Consider the following 12,127-nt stretch of genomic DNA (forward strand, 5'->3'; position numbering starts at 1 on the left):
GGTGCACGCGTGTACCGCGGGGTGGCCTACCTTGAATCTCGCAGGCGCCGAGCCTCCGTCAATCAACCTCGAGTGAATCTGAGAAAAACGGATGCGTATTTTCTGGACGAAACGCTAAGCGAAAACCACAAAACTGTGTGTACGTCTGTCTGGCGCCGATTTTAAACCGCGTGCCCTCCCCTCCCACAGGCGGGCGCCCCGCGCCTCAAGCTGCTGCAGCTGTCCGACACGCACGTCGACCCGCACTACAAGGAGGGCTCGCTCGCGGACTGCGACCTGCCCCTCTGCTGCCGTGCGTCGAGCGGCCCGGTCGCGGCGGGCAAGCGCACGGCGGGGCCCTGGGGCGACTACGGCCGCTGCGACGCGCCCGTCAAGCTCCTGGAGAACACGCTGCAGCACATCGCCAAGGCGCACCCGGTGCGTACCCGACGTTCTCGCTCCTCTGCAATCATTTGACTGTCTCCTGTCTCACGGCCGCGCTGCTGCTACTCCACAGGACCTGGACGGCATCCTGTGGACGGGTGACCTGCAGCCGCACGACATCTGGAACCAGACGCGTGAGGAGAGTCTGCACATCTTGCGCCTCACCACGGACCTCATCCTCAAGACGTTCCCCGGCGTGCCCGTGTTCCCCGCGCTGGGCAACCACGAGGCGGTGCCCGTCAACAGCTTCTCGCCGTCCTCCGTGAAGGGCCGCTTCTCCATGAACTGGCTGTACGACGAGGTGGCCTCGCAGTGGTCCCACTGGCTGCCCGCCAACCAGACCGGCCTGGTGCGTCGCGGCGCCTTCTACAGCGTCCTCTTCAAGCCGGGCCTGCGCGTCGTGTCCATCAACACCAACTTCTGCAACGACAAGAACTGGTGGCTGCTGCTCAACAGCGACGACCCTGACCAGGAGCTGCACTGGCTGGTCGAGGAGCTGCACCGCGCCGAGGTCGCCGGCGAGAAGGTGCTGGTCGTGGGCCACATCCCGCCGGGCACCCCGGAGTGCCGCTCCGTCTGGAGCAGGAACCTGGACGAGATCCTTTTCCGGTGCGTGAGTTGGGGGGCGGCTGGTCGGGGGACGCGATGCGACACACGTTCTCGATCCTCCTTAGTTGTTTCATGCCTTGATTCTGACTGGCTTTGGTTTCACCCGCCTCGCTTCTCCTCAGGTACGAGAGCACGGTGAGCGGGCTGTTCTTCGGCCACAACCACTGGGACGAGTTCCAGCTCTTCTTCGACCGCACCAACCCGGACAAGCTGCGGCCGTACGCCGTCGCCTACGTGTCGCCCTCCGTCACCCCGTACGAGAAGCCCAACCCGGCCTACCGCGTCTACTACCTGGACGGCGAGCGCCCGGACTCGACATACGTGAGGACGGAATGGTAACTACCAGCCCCTCCCCCTTTCCGTCCCGCCGGCACTCAGCCCTCCCCTTGCCGTGCTCGCAGAGCGTGCTGGACCACGACACCTGGACCATGGACCTGAAGGCCGCCAACCGCGAAGGCTCCCCGCAGTGGATGCGGCTCTACAGCGCGCGCCGCGCCTACGACATGGCCTCGCTCACGCCCGCCAGCTGGACCAAGCTCGTGCGCGACATGGCCACCAACGACGACCTCTTCGACTCGTTCTACAGGTGAGTGTGTGTGTGGGCCGGGCTTGCCTACGAGCACCCCGCCGCCCAGCGCTGACTCCGAGGGGTACTAAATTCAACAGCGATAAACCAATAATTTTTTTTTGAAAAATCATAAAAATAAGTCAATAGAAAAATAGGCAAGATTTAAAAAATATACACAAGAAAAAACAGAAATTGGCGTACGCTTGACTTTATAGTGAAGTCCCTCTGCTGACCCTCCTGCTTGCCCTCAGGAACTACTACCGGGACAGCGCGGAGCGGCCGGCGTGCGACAACCAGTGCCGGAGGAAGATCCTGTGCCAGCAGCTGCAGGGCAGGTCCAGGGATACCGCCCCTTGTCAGGTGATTTGGCGGGTCTTCGACGCGGCGCACCCGACCGGCGCCTGGTGGCAGCTCTTTCTCAGCCGCCTCTCCGGAACGTATGTCTGACCCTGCCCTTTTAACTTGGCCTGCCGCTCCACGTTATGTAACACGCTACTAGTCACGTACCTCTCACCGTGTTCATTTACCTTGTGCATTTGTACATAGTCAAGCATAACCTGTGTGCACGAGTTACGATTAACTTATTTATTCATTATTTTTCTTAGTAGTAGTAGTAGTAGTAGTAGTAGTAGTAGTAGTAGTAGTAGTAGTAGATGCAGGGATTTTGAGTTATTCATATGCTCTAAAAATGTTAAATCGACGCATAAACGTGTTGATTTCGCCTGCGTCGCTGGATGAAGTATGTCTACCTGCCCCGGTGAGTGGATGGGAGGAGAGAGAGAAAAGGGGGGGGGGGCTACATCGATGTACTTATAGCTATAGCAAAATAGCAATGGCCAAAGAGCTGATAAGACTTCTTGACAAAAGAGGAAGCTCAACGATCGCGACGCGAGTCAGCAGTCAGCACCCATCTGAAACTTTGTGTTGTCAGCACAATATCTAAGCCTCTGTGTCTAGTCAGCACAAAAATCAGCAACCGGCATGTCACGTGAGATGCCAAGAAAGCGTCCGATGTGGTACTTCCCCTTACAGCTCTTTACAATTAGTCCCTATTTCAATATTATTTATGAAAATTATCATTATTAACGATGCTAACACTTAACATTTGGATTGCATGCTTTAATTTGATCCTGGAGTGGAGTTGGTGTACAAATTTTATTAATATTAATTATGGCGTGAACAGATATCTTGACCTTGGTATCCAATAAGCACTTCTACTTAACATCACAAAACATTGTATTGTGTGTATATATAAATATAATACAGGCCTGTAGCATTTGGGTTCATCAGAAGAGTAAAATGATATACCTCATGGGGGAAGTCCAATGAGTTCATACTTTAAACTATTTATATCTTGCTTCTTTTGCGTGATAGTTACATAACTGGAGTTCATTAGCCATTTTAAAGCAGTTCAGACATATGTTCTGGGAGAACCACCTTCTCCTTGCATATTCTATGGTTTTGGGTCTTCACCTGATTTTTATGTAGTAATCGGTTCATTGTTCCTTTCTTGTATTCACTGCTCAGTACCTGTCGCCAACAATAGTGATCTCACATTATCTTTGTATGTATTCTTGTAACCTTATTAATGAAGTGCTGAAATGCTAACTTAAAGTTTCCTAAATTGACAGGTGTGTTTAGGAGGATGGTTCGAAGGAAAACCTGGCAAATTTGGCAACCGCTGGGTAGGACGTCCGTTGGCAGGCATTGCCAAGAACACAGCTCATAAAGTAATAAGTGCCCTTGGTCTCCAGAGATCTAAGGAAAATTATCTATGCAACAGAGTTGACGATTCGACCTCGTAAATTCTTAAGATACATCAATTAGTTGAAACGGTTGAAAAATAAAATGCCTTTTATTCTAAAAATGAAAAGAGAGGGAAAAGTAACAACTGACTACAGGTGGAATTACTGAAACAAAATTGGAAAATTAAAACGTCTCTAGCATCATTTTTACTTCATGAACTGAGCTATTCGTAGTGTGTATACAAACTTGTGCTGCATGTTGAGTGCGCATGGCTTTCTACTTGAGTTATACTATAGCACTACTAGCACTAAGCTTTCAAATTAACTAATTACCAAGGAATACTAATTGCTGCCTCTTTCCTTGGCAATTACTGCTTGAGTTTGAAACTGTTGAAAATATGAACATGCATTGAATACCAATAATACAGCTTTACCATCAAACTAACATATGGGTTGTGCGTGCTTGCTTACCAACAGCTCTACCTTCCTATGGAAATCAGTGGAGAGAATGTTCCAGAGGTGAGCGTGAAGGCAACTGAAACTTCATCAACTCAAGAGCCTGAGCCTGAGCCTGAGGTTTCATCCACACCACCATCACCGCCATCATCGAGTGCAAATTCATCGAAGCCTGGAATGGTGCTTATGTCTATTGTTCTAGCTTTTTCTTCTGCATGGTCATTTGGGAGGTACCTTTGAGCTGAACATTGGGAGGACGCATGTGATAACAGCAGCTGGGTAACTTCCATAAGTTTGAAATAATGAACAAGAACTGAGCTATTTCTAATGATTTGGGACATGTCAGTGGAGGAAGAAAACACTCTGAATCTCAAAGATTTCTCATGGAAGTCATTTACAATTAAGAGAAATCTTAACTCAATTGTGATACTTTTAAGGTAACTAGAATAAGTCTTTGTAAGAGAAAGTGTATTTTCATTAAAGAAATTTTTACCCTACCTGTATCCTTAGTCTGGATACATTGGAGAAAGTATATACAGTAATGTTAAAAGAACTGCAATCCTGGAACATTTTTAAATTGATGCCATGTGATGTTTTAATTTCCACATTGTGATAGTAGTTGTTTTTTATGTCAATGTAAATAAACATACCATACGAACATACGATAATATGAAATCTATTTTGATCTAAAAATCCATTTATAACACAAAATAAATATAATTCTTTACAAAGAGCAATAACAATGTCAATCACAGAACATTAAGACAGACTTGCGCCTCTCATTATAAGTTAATTAAGACACTTTGCCTCCAACCAACCAAAGTGCAGTTAATGAAATCTGTGAAATTCAGACAGACATAACAAAAATAATGGTAAAAAATGCAAAAGAAATTATCACATTTTTTGAGCATACAGGTTATGGCAGTTAAATCAATACACAGGTAATCAAAATAACATTCTACATTGATATTTTAAAGAGGACATTAGGCTACGATCACTGTTTCAGTTTCAGACGGCAAAGAAGTTATCCTATGTTTGCGGCGCTTACATTTTGGGCAAGGCATTTTTGCATTCAAGCAAGTGGAATGGAACACAGCACTACATCCTGGACACTGTACAAAGTAAAAATTATATAAATAGGTATGCGTAGTAAATCAATTAAAACACAACAATTATGTAGTTTGATTGTATGTAAAATTTCTTACCCTGAATGTATTTTCAGTATCAAAAGGGTATATAATTTTGGGATTGTTGCAAACCTCACAGAAGAAACCTTTTTGTGAGCAGAGCCAACAGCTAAAAACATGGTTGCAAGCGAAAGTGACAACCTGCTTCAACAGCTGAGCTAGGACTCCAGTTGGTATTTGAAGAAGGTCCTATATGTTTCAATAAAATTAGATGAGTTTACTTTTTAAAAATTACTCTGAGATAGAAAACTAACATTTTATACTTACGGAGATGGAATACAGATGAACATGTTCATAAAGATAATCTCTTGGCCAAACCATTTTCTGGAGCTCCTCAATTACTGGTTCTCGGCATGTAAAAAGATATGCCCTTAGCAGATTCAATTTATTTCTCAGTTTCTATGGGCACAAAAATTGTTAAGTAAGTTTAATCTTTTCAATTTTTACTACATGGTCATAACTGAAATATGACACAAAACAAACCTGCAGTTCTGAAACCTCTTCTACAGTGAGGTACAAGCATGGGTTGAGTGACTTTAAGTCCAGAATAGGATGATGTTTAACTTCAGAAAGGAATATTGCAGCTTTCTTTGACACACAGTACCGCCGATAATCCCAATTTAATAAAATACGGGCTGGTATAGCCCACTCTTCACCTGGATTAACAGTACATTCATCACAGAAGTAGCGCCCACTTAAGCCACAAAGCCTAGAAACCAGATAAATATTGTTTTCAGAATTCAATAAAATAAGGTGTTTAATGTAAATAAAGGTATTATTAAAAAAACATAATTCTATCAAATTATTACCTGGCTGCCCCAAAATTGAAACCAATGGGTTGACCACATTCAAAGCATGTGTACTTCTGGGTATCAAGCCCAAGTTCCTGAGGCAATTTTGTGACTTGAAGAAGAAGACTTCCAAATTCCTATAGAGATTTAAAAGAAAAAAATGAGTTATTGCTAAAACTTTAAAAGATTAGGAAGTAGATGCTTTAAAAAAGTCAGTTGTGCTCGTTACATGAAATTCAAGAAGATCTAGCTGTTGAAAAAATTGTCATTTAGAGAGTAAAACACTTTCCCTTGTTACACTACACAATTTTTTTTAAGTCATCTTAATACACCAATTTACATGATTCTAAATCAACATAAAGACGAACTTCACATGGAACAAGTGATATGCAACACCAATAATCCACTAATTCAAGCATGCAATCAATGTACTGCAAAGTTTAATGAGACAGAATGGACATGCAATTACTTACTTTACTTTTTGAGGATGGAGAGTCATCGACTATCTCAAATCCAAGCTCTTTAGGGTATGACAGCTGCATTAATTTGAAAAAGTGGTCAAAGAGAGGTTGATAAATGATTATGATTATGTGTCATGCAAATCCATATTCCATATAACAACAAAATGTAATCCCCAACATGAATTATACTTTATGGTGATGCACCATACCAAATGAGACAATTTGAACTGTTGATATCCTCAACACATCAACATGCATAACTTGACAAAAAATGTACGTATTCCATTACACGAAAAAAGGATCCTATTACCCCCTAGCAAATAGAACTTATTTTCTAAGTATGGTTACTTACATCAACTTGCTCACTTATAGAGCCACTGGGACTAGTACTACTACTAGGTTCAAATTGCTGTACCAAATCATTCAAATCCGGTGGATTGCCACCAGATGTTGATCCAGTGTTGTAACTTTCCAGGAGTGAATGGTATGAATGATAACTCTGTCGAGTTGTTGCTGTCTTTTTTGATTGCTCTCTCCTAAATCATAAAAATAATGTACCAACCAAAGAAAAAAATATGGATTGATTTTTGAGCAGAGAAAGTTCTGACCTTGTGTTGTCATTCTCCTCATCTTTATGATTGGCTCCAGAATCCGACATTGATTCTTCAAACGATGATGACCAACCCAGACGCCCTATGAGTGAATTTCCCATTGTGGATGAGTTATCTTCATCTTCATTTTCATTGTTTTCATCGGTCTTCTTTTTCTCACCCTTCTGAAAAAAAGATTATAAGTAGTAAATAATTTAACTATCCAGATAAGGTATAAATAATAGTTCATCATAGCTACCTGTTCACTTTGAGATTCATCATTTTTATCCGCTGAAACAGTAGTATTGGGGCATTCATGGTTTTCTAGCACAGGCTGTCTTTTAGATACCTTCTGATCAGTTGCAGATTCCTCGGCACGTTCTCTTGCCGAAATAGGTGAATCATTGACAGGTGTACCTAGGATTATCTTTAAAGCCTCTTCCTCATTGAATGTCATCATCTAAAAGCCATAAAAAGTAGAAAACATAATCATACATATCAGAATGATACATAATCATCTAAATGAAAGAAAACCCTTTGACCCCCCTTACATTTAACAGTCAAACTCATGAGAAAAATCAGGAAATCCAATGCATAGTTAAAACTACTCACTACGGCATCAAGAATGTAGGTACTTAAGAGGAAAGGTTTTAGAAAAAATGTAACTTACAGGACTAAATGCAGTACCAGTGCTCTGAAAAGATGCAACTGATATGGTATCTGCTTGAGATGCCTCCAGTTCTTCATTTTCCAGTATTTGTGCTACATCAGTTGCAACAGCCACTACTTCTTTTGTGGCTGTAGATCTAATTGGTGGAGTCCATAAGCCAGCTAGAAGCAAAGGTTGTAAGGTCCATTTATCAAGTAAGCTTGAATTCAAGGGCAGGTTAAATGGATAAGATTCAATGCCCTCCAAATATCGCTGAACTACGTCTAACATTTCCACATCACGCAGCAGAGCTCCTTTTCTGTAATAGTGACTGAAAAGTTGAAAAATAAGTATTTTTTGGATAATTCAATTCAGTTGCATTTATATTGGGATGAATGCTTCAATTTAAGAATACCTCAAAGCACGTTGCCCTTCTGTTCTCATTGCTTCAAGATATCTTGTTAAAACACCTTCGTTTAGTGCTAAGCGTAACCATGCTCTACAGCGACCAACATCTGTCTGAATTAAGTTTAATTTTAGGACCTGTCCAAAACAGAAAAATTAATACCAGCTCAAAACAACAAAATATGTTCTCCGACCAAGAAATGGGAAGTAAAACTAGCCTCATCTATCACATCTCTGTGAGAGACTTCCAACAAAGGTCCCCAGAAGTTTGGATCAGGTCGGACATCAATTTCAGACATCATGGATAGCCTTTGAATAAATGACTCTTTCAATCCATGAATGAAAATTGCCTCAAGTGCAGTGCACAATGAACTGAGAGCTTCCATTGAATTTTCATCTTTGCTGTCTGGGTCCGCTTGCTCAACCTGCACAAATTTGAAGGAAAGCTACAGCACGGCTCTAAAGAGTAAAATTATTAAAAATTAATGCTATTTACTGACCTGAAGATCTTTGACACTGCTAGATAATTTAGAAACAAGACTATTTTTCAATGCAAAGTCCCGCCCACCAAGAGATGATCGCATTGATCGGAATAGAGAACTCATCTTGAAATTATTCCCATTAACACAGCACCCAGTAGCTCATAAAATCAGATATATTACATCACGTTGTAGAAATGAAAATCAAATCTGGAAAAAATGCAAAGTAAGTTGTTTTCAGAAGACATTAGAGGTTAAATGAGACAGCAACCAAACTTACAGCAACTGAGACTAGCCTCAACACGACATGAGAAGTAAAAGGATTTGGGGACATCAAACAGTACTTACATCACGAATTAAAGAAATGTTAAACCTGACACCTCCAAGTCGTCTTGTTCTGTCTCCGTCTGCACGTTATTGTTTATTATTATTTGGAAGGTCTGGCGTTATTTTCACGCCAACTGTACTGCGCAGGTAGTACTGCGATTAGTTGAGGAACGAGCTGAACTATTCGCAGCACGGTTCGGGGAAGGCGGGCGGGCGGGGAAGGCCCGGAAGGAGGACCGCAAAACAGAGCGGGTGTTCCAAGCAAGCTAAGCTGTCCTTATTTCTGGTGGTGGTGGCACTGTACCGGATGCAGAGGTGTGGACGAGTTGCACACTCTCACGGAGCCATACAAGATTGATTTTTAATCTGACCTATCTTTTGCCGCTTTCGAGTGCTTTGTGCGTGTGTTGCTGACTTTGGCAACAAAAATAGTTGTTAGGAATGGGAGTACACAATACACACACAACACAAACAACACGTAGCAATAAATTCATGGACATCGTGAAATATATGTTTAATTTTGGAAAAGGGCGTAAAGGAAAGGCTTAAAATGAAAACGTCAAGAGATGAATAAATTATTGGTGTCAGTTTTAATCCAATTCTTGCATGGGATGGCCATCCAGATATTGCATCACGTTTCGCCTCGCAACTTTTCCATTTGATGTCTTCGGGATCTGCTCGATGAAAACGACACCCCCTCGCAGTCTCTTGGTATTCGATAGGCGATCTGTAAAACAATCAAATTTTCTTGTGTTTGTTTGTTTGTTGTGATTATAAAACATGACTGGAAATGTGTCTTGACGTTTGTGCTCACCCGCCACGAGCTGCTGCAGCTCCTGCTCTGTGACGTTGTGGCCGGGACGCCGCACGACGACGGCCGATGGGACGTCCCCGGCCAGCGGGTCTGGGCGGCCCACGACGCAGGCCTCGGCCACGCCGGGGTGCTCCCGGAGGACCGCCTCCACCTCGGCGGGCGCCACCTTGTCGCCATGGTACTTGAGCAGCTCCTTCAGGCGCCCCACGATGTACAGGTAGCCGTCCGCGTCCAGGTAGGCGATGTCGCCGCTGCAGAAGTAGCCGTGCTCGTCAAACGCCTGCGCCGTCTCCTCCGCGTTGTCCTTGTAGCCCTTCATCGTGGAGGGCGAGTCGATACGCAGCTCACCGGGGACGCCAGGGGTGCGGATGTCCACGCCCGTGTCTATGTCCACAAACTGCGTCGAGGAAGGTGTGTGAGACAACGTGCGTCGCAAATTCCGCTGCCTTCTGCGTGCTTCTACTCACCCGGACTCGGACTCCCGGCACGAGCTTTCCGGTCGATCCGGCCCGCAGCGGCTTGCTGCCCGCGGAGAGGACCAGGGTCTCGGTGGAGGCGTACGTCTGGTGGATGTCGCAGTGCATGACGCGCGCCAGGGCCTCCTCCATGGGGGCGGGCAGGGCCGTGCCGCCCACGACCACGGCGCGGAGCTTGGGGCAGGGCGGCCGCGTCAAGTCCTTACCCTCGGCGCGCACGGCCTCGGCGACCAGCATCATCAGCGGCGGGGCCGTGAACCAGCAGTTGCACTGCAACCGGATGGGCCCCGTAGCGTATTAGGCTGATGAAGTCTTCGGACTTTCACTTCGACCGCCACTGGCAGTTCGTGCTCACACTCACCTCGTAGCGGCGCAGGGACGCGAGCAGCGCCGGCGGGGAGGTGAAGGTGTCGCACACCCTGGTGGAGCCCGCCAGCGAGCTGGCCACGAGCAGGCCGATGCCCGTGACCCAGGACATGAGCGATGTGCACAGGATGCGCTCCCCGCGGACGCAGCGGAACGCCATGCTGTCGACAAGATGAAGTGACAAGTGTCATCCGGGAGCTCTCCGATCAGCAGCACCGGGACTCGGTGGCGCACTCACACGCAGTCCTGCGTCGACATGAGCATGCCGAAGTTGCTGAGCATGACGCCCTTGGGCATCCCCGTCGTACCGGACGAGAAGAACACGGCGGCCACGTGCTCGCGGAAGTCACCGACGTCGGCGGGGCGGTACGAAGCCACGTCTACGGCCGTCGCGTCCACGAGTCGCATCACGTCGCCAAGCGTCCGCGCGCCCTCGGCGGCCTCCTCGGACTGCACCAGGAGCAGGCAGCCTTCGGCCACGACGCCGGCCTCGGCCATCACACGCCGGGCCAGGTTCACGTTGGGCGGGTCGCAGAGGATGGCATCGGGGCGCAGCAAGGCCAGGCAGTGACGCAGCTCGCCTGTAACAGTGACAGTCACATGGGCTCGGAAACGTTGGTCCAGTCATTGTGATAGTGTGATGTATATTTTTTTTCCAAACCAGCCATCTCAGCGTCCTTGGCGTACCTTCACTGGCAGTGGGGCTGATGCCACTCAGGGTGACTCCCTGGAACACGGCGCCCAGCACTGCGGGGAACAGCATCTCGCTATTGCGCGCGAACACGACCAGGGTCTTGCCGACGCCGAGCCCCGACGCCCTCCAGCTCTCGGCCGACTGGACGGACAGCTCCAGGATGGTGGGGAAGCTCATCTCGTTGCCGGTGGCCGCGTCGATCTGCACGACAGGTTCGTGAGGCGGCGGGGTTCGTCGGGCCGCGCCCGAGCCCACCCACAGCCGGACGAGGATAAAGCCATATTTACCTGAGCGGGGAAGTCGGCCTCCTTGGCGTGCCGCCGGAGGTGGTCCAGGACGAACGCCCCCAGGGACACGGCCGGGTGCGTCCTGCCGGCCTCCCCCGACCACACGAACACCCCGCTGTCACTTGGCATATCAGGCATGTCGGTGTAAGAGCGTGTCAACAACAGCAGTCAGCTCGCCGCGCTCGCCGCATCCACTGACTAGCTGCCGGCGGGTGAGCGAAACTCTGTCTCGGCGGGCGAACGTGAGTATTCTATTTATCATGCGGTGGTGGCGGTGGCGGCGGTGGCGGCGGCGGCAGCAGCAGCAGCAGCACTGGTCAGGCCACCTCGCCTCGGCCAACCTTTGAACGGGACCAGCTCTTGTCAGGACAAAGGAGGGGGCGTGCGATGGGTGGCCTGCACGCCGGGCTGTGCCGCTAGCCGCTGGAGCAGCTCCGCCCGCGCCCGACGCTTCACTTCAGTATTTTTGATTGTTTTCCAATCATACATTCGATTACTTTAAAGAGGGTTCGCTGGTGTCCGTGGTCTTCACAGTGATTGGGGGGGGGGGTGCAGTAGTGAGCTGTGGTAGGTGCCCCGGCCGACGACCAAGCAAAGCAGGTAGCAGGTCAGGTCAGGGGGATACACATGCGACAGAGCTACGCGCTCGAAGCGCCTACGAGGTGCGAGGTAGGCACGCCCGCCGAGCACTGGTGCCCGCACGCTGCAGAGTTGCCTACGCCGCGCTTTGCAGGCGCCCCCAGCCTTAGGGTGGTGAAATTAAATTTTGTTTTTGATTCCAGTTGGTCGTTCTTTATTTA

General features: G+C 47.6%; 3 protein-coding genes across 4 annotated transcripts in view; 1 reads left to right on the forward strand and 2 right to left on the reverse strand.

The window, feature by feature from the left end:
• The window catches only part of LOC113216126 (sphingomyelin phosphodiesterase), a gene marked incomplete in the record, with an annotated part of 18,675 nt that extends 14,212 nt beyond the window's left edge, over window positions 1-4,463 (forward strand). The window contains 7 exon segments of the mRNA XM_052265093.1: window positions 190-417; window positions 497-1,032; window positions 1,155-1,353; window positions 1,434-1,618; window positions 1,852-1,960; window positions 3,232-3,330; window positions 3,823-4,463. Of these exon segments, the coding sequence (XP_052121053.1) occupies window positions 190-417; window positions 497-1,032; window positions 1,155-1,353; window positions 1,434-1,618; window positions 1,852-1,960; window positions 3,232-3,330; window positions 3,823-4,041 (1,575 nt within the window).
• LOC113216125 (uncharacterized) lies at window positions 4,462-8,869 on the reverse strand. Of its 2 annotated transcripts, XM_026435859.2 has the most exons (14): window positions 8,712-8,869; window positions 8,385-8,573; window positions 8,103-8,309; window positions 7,895-8,022; window positions 7,501-7,810; window positions 7,090-7,290; window positions 6,849-7,015; window positions 6,593-6,776; window positions 6,253-6,315; window positions 5,798-5,916; window positions 5,472-5,697; window positions 5,256-5,387; window positions 5,007-5,177; window positions 4,462-4,913 (listed from the first exon to the last, which is right to left on the reverse strand). In XM_026435859.2, exons 2-14 carry the CDS (start codon window positions 8,487-8,489, stop codon window positions 4,785-4,787), a joined length of 2,142 nt encoding a protein of 713 aa, XP_026291644.1. In that variant the 5' UTR covers window positions 8,490-8,573; window positions 8,712-8,869; the 3' UTR covers window positions 4,462-4,784. The 2 variants fall into 2 exon arrangements, with proteins under 2 accessions (XP_026291644.1, XP_026291645.1); XM_026435860.2 differs by lacking the exon at window positions 6,253-6,315.
• Window positions 8,870-9,189: 320 nt separating this feature from the next.
• LOC113215983 (luciferin 4-monooxygenase-like) lies at window positions 9,190-11,569 on the reverse strand. The gene is made up of 7 exons (XM_026435653.2): window positions 11,328-11,569; window positions 11,034-11,241; window positions 10,585-10,927; window positions 10,342-10,507; window positions 9,972-10,250; window positions 9,505-9,901; window positions 9,190-9,417 (listed from the first exon to the last, which is right to left on the reverse strand). Exons 1-7 carry the CDS (start codon window positions 11,463-11,465, stop codon window positions 9,281-9,283), a joined length of 1,668 nt encoding a protein of 555 aa, XP_026291438.1. The 5' UTR covers window positions 11,466-11,569; the 3' UTR covers window positions 9,190-9,280.
• Between the last annotated feature and the right edge of the window lie 558 nt (window positions 11,570-12,127).

This window comes from Frankliniella occidentalis, unplaced genomic scaffold (genome assembly GCF_000697945.3).
Source record: "Frankliniella occidentalis isolate FOCC.00 unplaced genomic scaffold, Focc_3.1 Scaffold23, whole genome shotgun sequence".
Lineage (NCBI taxonomy): Eukaryota > Metazoa > Arthropoda > Insecta > Thysanoptera > Thripidae > Frankliniella > Frankliniella occidentalis.

Coding starts and splice junctions, on each gene's coding strand:
- LOC113216125 (XM_026435859.2), bottom strand. CDS start 8,489: ATGAGTTCTCTATTCCGATCAATGCGATCATCTCTTGGTGGGCGGGAC. Junction 7,016..7,089: donor ATGAATCTCAAAGTGAACAG/GTAGCTATGATG, acceptor TCTTTTTTTCAG/AAGGGTGAGAAAAAGAAGAC. Junction 5,698..5,797: donor TTCAATTTTGGGGCAGCCAG/GTAATAATTTGA, acceptor TCTGGTTTCTAG/GCTTTGTGGCTTAAGTGGGC.
- LOC113215983 (XM_026435653.2), bottom strand. CDS start 11,465: ATGCCTGATATGCCAAGTGACAGCGGGGTGTTCGTGTGGTCGGGGGAG. Junction 11,242..11,327: donor AGGCCGACTTCCCCGCTCAG/GTAAATATGGCT, acceptor CCTGTCGTGCAG/ATCGACGCGGCCACCGGCAA. Junction 10,508..10,584: donor ATGTCGACGCAGGACTGCGT/GTGAGTGCGCCA, acceptor TCTTGTCGACAG/CATGGCGTTCCGCTGCGTCC.